This window comes from Bidens hawaiensis, unplaced genomic scaffold (assembly GCF_021521415.1).
Source record: "Bidens hawaiensis isolate Kalapana, Puna unplaced genomic scaffold, B.hawaiensis_p1.1 tig00006258_1, whole genome shotgun sequence".
Taxonomy (NCBI): Eukaryota; Viridiplantae; Streptophyta; class Magnoliopsida; order Asterales; family Asteraceae; genus Bidens; species Bidens hawaiensis.
Genome location: NW_027491415.1, coordinates 1,359,849 through 1,370,003, shown reverse-complemented (window position 1 = coordinate 1,370,003; position 10,155 = coordinate 1,359,849). Strand labels below are relative to the sequence as shown.

At 33.6% G+C, this 10,155-nt stretch overlaps 2 protein-coding genes across 2 annotated transcripts; both read right to left on the bottom strand.

Moving 5' to 3' along the window:
* Positions 1-3,013: 3,013 nt before the first annotated feature.
* Positions 3,014-3,841, bottom strand: LOC143631867 (transcription factor MYB119-like). The gene is made up of 3 exons (XM_077100489.1): positions 3,615-3,841; positions 3,342-3,465; positions 3,014-3,082 (listed from the first exon to the last, which is right to left on the bottom strand). Exons 1-3 carry the CDS (start codon positions 3,839-3,841, stop codon positions 3,014-3,016), a joined length of 420 nt encoding a protein of 139 aa, XP_076956604.1.
* Positions 3,842-5,758: 1,917 nt separating this feature from the next.
* LOC143631866 (vacuolar cation/proton exchanger 3-like) lies at positions 5,759-9,913 on the bottom strand. The gene is made up of 11 exons (XM_077100488.1): positions 9,713-9,913; positions 9,571-9,638; positions 9,449-9,477; positions 8,035-8,231; positions 7,732-7,947; positions 7,168-7,296; positions 6,973-7,089; positions 6,823-6,876; positions 6,175-6,291; positions 6,003-6,093; positions 5,759-5,919 (listed from the first exon to the last, which is right to left on the bottom strand). Exons 1-11 carry the CDS (start codon positions 9,911-9,913, stop codon positions 5,858-5,860), a joined length of 1,281 nt encoding a protein of 426 aa, XP_076956603.1. The 3' UTR covers positions 5,759-5,857.
* Positions 9,914-10,155: the final 242 nt, after the last annotated feature.

Sequence of the window (10,155 nt, the reverse complement as noted above, 5' to 3'; positions counted from 1 at the left end):
TTACAAACTATACATCCCGGGTGCGATTCCCGGAGATTAGCCGAGCCTAGACATCATCAAATCTTCGATACGGATGATATGGATCATAGATATGGTCTTGACACGAGCTAGGATAGTGGAAATCGTCTCTCGTAGCTGCTGGAATCGCCTCTGGTTCGTCAAAACTCAGTTAGGGTTCCTGTTTATGAAGAATAAGTTATAAACTCAAAATCCCGTCTGCAGTTCCGTCGCGGTACGCGACGGGGTCTTCTATGGCCTATCGCGTACCGCGATTGACCATTAGTCAACACATCATTTTATCTCCCATCGCGGTACGCGATGGGGACTTCAGCACACCCATCGCGTACCGCGATGGGTCTCTGACACAGCAACCTTCACTTCTTTTATCGTTTTGCGTGCTGGACATCCCGGGTCTTCATTCCGTGTCACAACAGGTCCACAATGAGTACTTTAACGCCTTTGACCTGAAATTCAATAATACATGTATGAAGTATCGATAGTTCTAGAATAAACAGTTAAAACTAAATAATAAATGAACTAAAGCATATACAAAATAACCGACCATCAGCTATCAACACTGTGGCCCAAAGTAAGCTGAAAGAAAGGCGAAAATAAGGTTTAGTAACAATCTAACTGACAAATGGGTATACAAAATTAGGCTACATATGGGTAAAAGTAATCAAAATGGTATAAAAACTGAAATTTAAAAATGAAAATAGAATCAAACCTTCAAAGCAGAGGAAACAACCACTTGGATGGGTGGCAGGTGTGACAATAATCCATTCTGCACAAATACATAATAAAGAAAACAATTTTAGTAGAAAACAGATATTCAAGGTAATCAAAATGCTAGAGAGATGCCATGAACGCATGTATTTCACACACCATTTGTTTTTGTATAGACTATAGAGTATGGACACGGGTCAAGCAAAAAAGCATACAAGCACCTTGAAGAGCATAATCAAATGAGAAGCAATTGAAGAAAACACATTGCATCTACCCTGATACATCAATAAATCAAAAAAGTTAGTTTCAAGTTTCAACTGTTAAAAAGTTTCTTCAACAACCTTAATTAAAAACCATTTAACTATTTAAGAATGTTACGTCAACACAAGTATAAACAAACCTATTAACAATCGATTAAAACACAAAGACAAAAGAGTGCATTCAATCTAGTATACCTAAACACAAAGACATGAGAAAATAAGCAAATCATCACAAATGTGCAAGCATATACATAAAACCATAAAGTTTGAATTTTTCTAGAAAATTAGGCACAAAGATAAAAAAAAAACCTAAACATGAATCTTAAAAATTAAGAAATATACAACAGTACCTTACTTGACATAATCGCCTTGTTCCTCTGATATCAATGGGGCCTGCTCTTCCCCTCCATCGCTGGTACCTTCTTTGATTACAAAATATGTAAAATTAGTTTGTAAACTATGAATCAAAATAGAGGGATAATACTCATATGATTCATTTAAATACATCCACAGTAGTGAAACTTAGTTTTAAAAGAAATTGACCCACCATAGTTTACTATAGATATACAAAGAGTTTTAACGTTGCTTTAATCGTTGTGCAAAATCCAAAGACCGATAATCAAAAGAAGCAAAAAAGAAAACAAAGATTACTCACCAGCGAGCAAATTAAAGAAAACCGATGCAAAGCCTGAGAAAACAATTAATATAATAACCAAAAATCATTGGTTGAAAAGTTTTAGTTCTCACTATAATAAAGAGAAGAGTTTAGTTTTATTAAATTTTATTATCTTATTTATGGCTAGATTTCATAAAATACGAAAATGTGATTCAGTTATGGATTATACGTGACCCGATTTGACCTAGCCAACTGGCCAACCTACATCGGACCAAATTTTTTAAAAATATTTGTTGATAGACAAACCACCACTAAAAATTTCCAAACCACAATGGAAAAAAGGGTTTTGGGTCTGTTACCGGTAGTAAGACTCATGAACATATGTAGTCATATCTTTATGTGTAAATTATGAGCGTTTGTATTGATGTAAGATGTACATATTAACCGAGCAAAAACTATTGGGATGCATTAGCATTTTTAAGGTTAAAGTTTGACCGAACTAGTTAAACGGTTCAAAAAATGAGAATCAACTTGGTTTGAGCTAAAGCTATTTAAAATTTTTTAATTATATATTTTTTACATCGATATAAAAGGAAACTGAATAACAAGCTGCGCCACAAGCACTTTTTGAATAGCAAAACTAAGACTTTAACATGTTGATCATTATTCCTTTATTTCAATTTTAATAATGAACAAATGTTTGACATGGATCAACAAAGATCAAGAGAAAACAACACTGACTACTCTCCCATGATAATAGCAATCTAGGAAAACACAAACTTAAGACAAAAGCAAACATAAAAACTAACCATCAACCTTAAAAACACAAAGTTCCAACCTTGTAAAACTAGAGTATCATATACTGAATCCATTTGTTGATCTTCCAAAAGGGTTGACATCATAAATCCAGATGCATGTTTGACATATCATCTTCAAGGAAATTGTTGAGGTACATATTGGAGTACTTCTCATCATAAAGAGTTGAGGATAATGTAGAAGAACCACATCCCAAATTGCTAGAAGGCCCTAAAGGCTCTATAACATGACCGGAGGATTCATTGGAGGCGACGGTGGTGGTAGTTTGGAAGAAGGCTTGCATAAAACTTATCTCATCATCGTACGACTGAGTGATGTCTAGAGATGGATCATGATCGTTGTTGTATGAGTTTGTTGGCTCATGGAGGCTAGTTGTAGAGTCCTCGGTGGTTGCACTGGTGGCGGCTGGGGCTGAGAGAATGTGATCACTACTTTTGCTTCTAATGTAGTCTTGTAAAAGAGTAGATTGAGGCTTTTTATATTTTGCTTCTTTTGTCTTGTTCTTTCTACTAGAATTCTGCTTTCTTTTTGTTGTGTTCCATTGATTCTTTATCGAATTTTCCGTTCTTCCTGGGATCATTTTTGCGATCTCCGCCTATTTATTTCCGACCTTTTGATGAGCACTAATCAGCATTTTCACTTCTTCTTCACTCCATGTATCTTTCTGAAATCAAGCAATCAAAAGTTCATTTTCATGCACCTTTTGTAACAAGTTATAAGCATTTAGGGCAAAAGTTGTCCAAATCACATGAAAATATCATTCTTGGTACAAAAGTTTAAGATATATTTCTTTTTATGAGTTAATTGACTATCAAATGATAAATGGAACTAAAAATTTAAAATGTAGATCTTTGTAATCACAATTTAATAAATCAAAGCACATTTTAGATGAAACGTCTAAAAATTAATGTCATAAACAAAACCTTGATATCCGGATGCAAATGATTACGCCATCGCTCACGACACTGTTTCCCAGCTCTTCCAACCATCTTCTCCGCGATTAAAGCCCATTTTCCTTCTCCAAATTCGTTCACCAGACCGATCAACCTGCTAAAAGCACGAAAAATATAATAATAAAAAAAATCGTTAAATGTTGTTTTAACCCGCAAAATCAATAAAAATTACACTACCAAACACAATGATTTTAATATTTTATAAACAATGTAGATTATTTTTTTTAAATGTACTAAATTTACCTATCTTCTTCATCCATCCATTGTCCCTTGATCAAAACCTTAGATGTAGCACCACCTCTAAATTTCTTCACCAAACCTTTCGAGATCTTTTGGCGTTCACTTACACGTTTGGATTCTCGATTCCGATCACTACCAGGGTAATTCTTCAACTCTTCCTTGGTTAAACACTCCCCTATGTGGTTACTAAACACATCACCATGATCATGAACCAAAAATCCTCTAGCCATTGGTACATGTTGTGATGAAGACATGTTACTCAAAAAAGATAACCCATGCCATGAGACAAACGGTTGATTGATCATCTCATGGGAGTTCGACCACGTAAGAATCGATCAACGGCTGTCAATGGTGGTGGTGCATTATTTGCATGATTAGCAAAGCCGCCACCGTCGTAACCACCATCCATGGTTGGATTAAGAAAGCTTGATTTGAGTAATGAGGGTTACAAGTTAAACTTTGGTGTATATGTGTTATGTGACTTCATAATATAAGTTAACAAAGTTGTAATGTATGTAGCAATGGGTTCATTATCTACATGTGATGAGAGCCGTTGGATTAAAAGTTGATCTAGTGGTTGAGAATCTTTTTTAACTATGACTCTTGGACTTCCATTCTTACACAAAGATGACATGGCAAGATATGATTGGATAGATGGTGTTTACTTGTTTTTTTTAATAATTAAATTGTATTTATTAAGAGAGGTGTTTGGGAGAATGGAGGTAGTCAAGCCTTTAATTCCTTGTAATTGGGATTTATTTTACATTTAATTATTTTTTGGATAATTGAAAGCTAGTTAATTAAGAATGTGTGTGATAAATAAGCTTTTAATTAAATGTATATTTATAAATTTACATTGTATTTCATCACCAATTTATAAGTTATCTAGTAAGTTTGTTATTCGTTTTTGTATAAAGTAGGCTTGAGTAGAAAAACTAGATCAAAATCGGAACACCCAATAAAACAAAATTGAAACAATCGACTCAAACTAAAACCGAGAAAAAAAATGATTTCTTAAAACCGAAAAACCAAAACTTCAATATTGGTTTGGTTCAAGCCCAAACCTATTCATGAACACCTCTAAGAATGTGATGAAGAACGAAAGCTTAATAAAAGGTGGTAGAAATATTATAGAAAACGCTCTAAAGAACCCAAATAGAAGAAATTTATTCTAATATCATAAGGTGTCACAAACATTACAAGTGAACATTTATTTATAAGTTATTCTACTAGCTTACGCATTAAATTTGAGTAAAGTAAGCGACATAATAAGTAAAGAAATTAATAAAATAAAAGATTATAGTCAAAATATTAATTTTGGTCAACATAACCAGTATTCGACACGTTTTCTCTTATAGTTCATTCCGTCCAAAATGCAAACTTATGCCGAATTAACCCCTAACGTTATTTTTGTAGCGATTTTGCCCCGTGATGATATAAATAGTAGTTTTTTTTCCTTTTATTTTATTTCTTTATCACTTTTATTTTATAGATTTGACAAAAATGCTCCCCTAAAGGCCAATATGCATCCGCCGTTGCTCTCTTTAATAAAATTGTCCATGACATGAAATCACGCTTTTACATGAATGGTAGACAAAAAGGATTGAATTGAAACACCCTAAAACCGATCGGGCCAAACTGGTTTCCAAATGTACCCAAACCGTATGTTCGTATAGCGGTTTGACCTTTCAAACTGACCTAATTCGATGTGTGTAGGTTGCTTTTACTTAACTAAAACCGGTGTCTAACCCTAACCAGTTTGCGCCAAACCGGTTTTGCAGCAGGAATAAATGCGAATCAAGTGGCCCAAAGGCCCCAAACAATGATCCCCTTTATTGAGAATCTTAAACTCTTAAAAGTTGGATTTAAATAGCCTTAAGTCAACATACTTTTTTTAAGATATTATTTATTTGCAAAAATCCAAATACATGTATCAATTTTTTATTATTATTTTTTTAGCTATGAAAGGAAAAACAAAGTTGATACCATTATATCAGTTCTTATATTGGCTTTTTATTACAATTATACCTCTTTTCATTCTATGAATCACCATAGTTGTTTTACAAAGCCTCATGGATCAAAACAGGCTATAATTTAACTACAAGAACTCTGGATCCTAAACACATAAAAAAAATTAAACAACCTTAAAAGTTAAAAGTCCCCGAACATCATAAAAAAAACTTTTGACCATTTTGTCCCACCGATGATCCCAATACATGAAGTGAACGTCGGAACTAGTTGAAAAGTCAACTAGATGAATTACCGAATGAAGATAGCTGAATGCCCGAGTCACTGGCTTCTGATTGATCTATGCACAAATTTGCATTTCAGGTAAACTAGTAACTAAACATGTATAGAATAATAGAAATAAAGTTTATTTAAGTCACTTGCCATAGGGAACATATTGAACAAAGAAACATGCTCCAATTACTACATAGGCAAGGACTAGGATCAGTCCTTTCAAGTAATGTGAGCTTCCATCCTATATATATACACATATATGATAATTTATTCATTTCTTTATATGTTGAATCCAATTGTTTGTGGAGTTAAATGGTAAAACCTGTAAAGCTAAGGTTGTAAGGAGAATGGAAAATGCAAGACAACCAGTTTGAACAAGTCCAAAATCAAGACTCATTGGTATTCCCATTATCCAACCAACAACAACACACAAAGGAACCTGCAAGTATACATTATACAACCTCCTAATTATATTTATTCAAATAATTAGATGATTATTATTGTAATATTTTTACTTCGAGTTAATTACATTTTTTGTCCTCTAGCTTTAAACTCAAACTACAGGTTAGTTTGAATTAAGCTAAAGTAATTACAAAGAGCGTTGTACTCGTTACTTGTAAGAGTCCGGATATTTAAGAGTAGAGAGAAAAAAAAGTGTATATATTATTTTTTTATTTATAGTTTTAAATTCTTTTGGTTTTTATTATAAAGATTTTTTTATAAACAAATGGATAAAAAGACTAAAATACCTCATCTGCATTGCACATGACTGGTTATAGGAAAAAAAAGTTAATGACTAGTTAGTGAAAAGAACGTAATATGTTACAACTTTTCAAATAAATGACTTTCTTTGTAATTACCTTAGTTAAAGGACACAACCGGTAATATGAACTAAACCTAAAGGACGAAAAAGAAGACAAAAATGACCGTTTTGAACCATAGATTTAGGTTATCATATAGTATGGCTTACCAGAAATGTCGATATTTGAGTCGCAGAGCCCATAGCTACACCTAAAGATATGTCCTGCAAAATTCATAAAAAAGGGAATTTTTTTACACTTGCATAGCATTAGTGAGTTGTACTGTACAACATATATATTCATATAATCTTGTGGCATACCAATTTGTTTTTTAAGGCAAATATGATTGAACCAGCATGTTCTGCAGCATTGCCAACAATTGGCAACAAAATGATGCTAATAAAACTCACAGACATCCCCCAAGTATCTGATGCAGTCTAATTCACAAGGTGTAGTTAGAAATGCAGTACGCACGCGTACCGTTCAAGCTAACAATGTTGTATTTTATCACATACCTCAATGGTGTCCACAACATATTCAGACAAAATGGCTATGATTATTGTCATTGTGACTAACCATAAAAGTGCACTATAAAATCCTATAACAGGCTTTTCTTTTTTCACCTCCTCATTGTTTTCTTCCTCCTGATTAATTTGGAATCACACCAATGCAATTATAAACTAATATTATTCGACTTCCAAATGCAAAGTAATAAATCAAATAATATTAATATACGAGAAAATCACGAAAGTAGTTATATTTCTGAGTGTTGTACCTCTACAGTCACGTCACATCAAAACATAAGCAACCCTATATGTTTTCGTTTTATACACAAATTTATACATGACATGAAGGGTTGGCCAACGCGGCCCATTTTCCCCCCGGGGGGGGGGGGGGAGGTGTTCCCGCTATTATACATGTATAAATATTCTTTTAAAGTTTAAAAAAATTTACATGACTCTTAGTTGGCCGTCTCATGAAAAAATGAGTGATTTATTTATTTATGACATGACTATATAGGATTATACTTTTAAGAAAGTGAGAATTTTTGTGATTTTGTCTAAATATATATTACCAACCTCTTTTGACTCGAAAACTTGGCCATGTTTTTTTAACTGAAAAATGATGTATGCAGCATAAGCAAGAAGCATCACAACGCTACTCGCCAGAGACATCTCAACAACCGAAACTGCTGCCAAGTTAGCCACCTCAGCGCCACCATATCTAACCAACAATGACAGAATCTGACAGAGTAATCCCAGTAGCAACAACAACGAGTTCGCATCAACCGGTTTCTGTTATTTAAAAAAATCAAATAAATTAGTTTGTAAATAAAATAGAAGGCAGGAAAAATAATAACATTATTATTATCATGGTCTTACTTTGTCAAATCTTTGTTGTTTATTAATATTGGCAATGCCTCCACAGAAGAGTGATGAACCAAGAACAAGAAGGAGGTTTGAAATAATGGAACCAAAAAGAGAGTATTTAAGGATATTAATCTTTCTTTGATGGAGAGCAAATAATGCTATTATTAATTCTGTTGCATTACCACATGTTGCATTGAGCAGGCCTCCCACTGCAAAATTAAACTTAATATTCAAATTTTATAAATTATAAATTAAATCTCATGAAAATTGTATAATTTGTAGTTGTGTATAGTTAGCTAATCAAGTCAGTTGTGTTATATAGATGACCATGAACCTGAACAGTGAACAGTGAACAGTTGAACACCAGACAAAGCTTTTTTAGTTTTTCCTATTGGGCTTTAAGTTTTGGGCCAGAAAGAATTGGCCCAATTAATTTGTATCTAAATCAATCTTAATTAATAATTAAATGATTTATTATACATTTGAGCTAAAATATGTGGGTAAACTATTTATATTAAAAACTGAAAGTTGAAAATATATAAATTTGGTTCGGTCTGAATTTTTCGGCTTTAATAACATGCAAAACCGAAACCGAGCTGATAGTTCTGCTTACACAAAAACAGGTAAAAACAAACATCAGTTATTGTTTGGTGTTTTTTCACTCTTAGTTGGGTTTTTTCGGTTTCATGCAAATTGTTACCAAAAATATTGTATATTAACAAATTGCGTCTAATCTATATAGCTTGATGCTATATAGCTTGATGCAGGTATGGGCGACATTGGTGGCACCATTTGGGCTTTGATGCCCTTGCACAATGCACACCGTAGAGGGGCGCCTTTGGGGGGCGCTCAAAGAGGGAGGGGGGGGGGGGGGGGGGCTTCACAACGATGGGCGTGCTTGGGTAATTTGGTGGGCCCTATCTCTCTCTTTCTCTCTCTCCATCTTTCACACATACATACATATGTATGTATGTATGTATGTATAATGGGGCGCCCAAGGGGTTTTAAAGTTTCAACCAACTCGGAGCATTATAGGTTGGAGCTTCGATGCCCCCGTTGCTCACGTGGTACAGTTCGATGCCCCCATCATATAGAACATGTAATAGATTTTGACAAATAAAAATAAATAAGCAGTTTAAATGATGACACAAAATAATTCTTTTAAAATAATAAATAGCATAAATAGATCAACCCATCCACACTCAACCCGCTTAGAACCTTCAATCACAAAAAATCGTACCATGTCAAAAATTAACAATCCTAGCTATTTTCTGAGATGAGATGACGCCTATTTAGATGTCTTCATTAATTATTATTTGATTAATATATTTTAATTAATTTTTTTTCATCAATGTGATTGTTGCCATTAATTTTATTTAGTGATAAAACAATGGAATAAATGAATGGCATTGATGAAGAAACGTACCTGTAGGACCAGTACAATACGCAATTTGTCTAAATTCAAACAAAAAAAACAAGTGTTTAGATCATAAGCAAACAATTAAATATTTCAAAATTATTTAAAACAAAAACAAAAATTAATATTACTCCGTCAAAAAGCTCACTCGTTCCGCCAGTGGAGTCAGTCCGATTAAACTCAGACCAAATATCCACGCCTACAAAATAACAAAATATAACAATTTTAATGTACAACACGCTTTAAAACTTGTACATTAATAAAAAAACTCACGTTTCCGAGATTAAAACCTTTGGCTAAAAAAACCAACGGAATAGCCGGAAGAAGCACGGAAAGCTTCGTTCCGACCAAAACCTCGTACACATTTGCTACAAACAATCTCAAACTCCGGCGTCTAACGTCAGGCGGACCATCGATCGTCGAAATGTCCGGTTTCACGACGAGAATTGACTTGAGAAGGTTTTGGTTATCCATTGGAAGTAGTTTGTCTGTTTGTTTCTACACACACACAGTGATAATGATAATAGCTTTGATCTCAAATGGTTCAGTTGCCGGCTGCCGGCGATATCAAGGCTTTCTTTTTAAATTATTAATAACTGAAAGAATTATTAATGGAAGTTGTTTATGAGTTATATCGTTACAAAGTACATATTGGATATTACAATATGATTATATTGTGTGTGTGTGTGTTTTTTTTTTATATGTATTTATAAGAA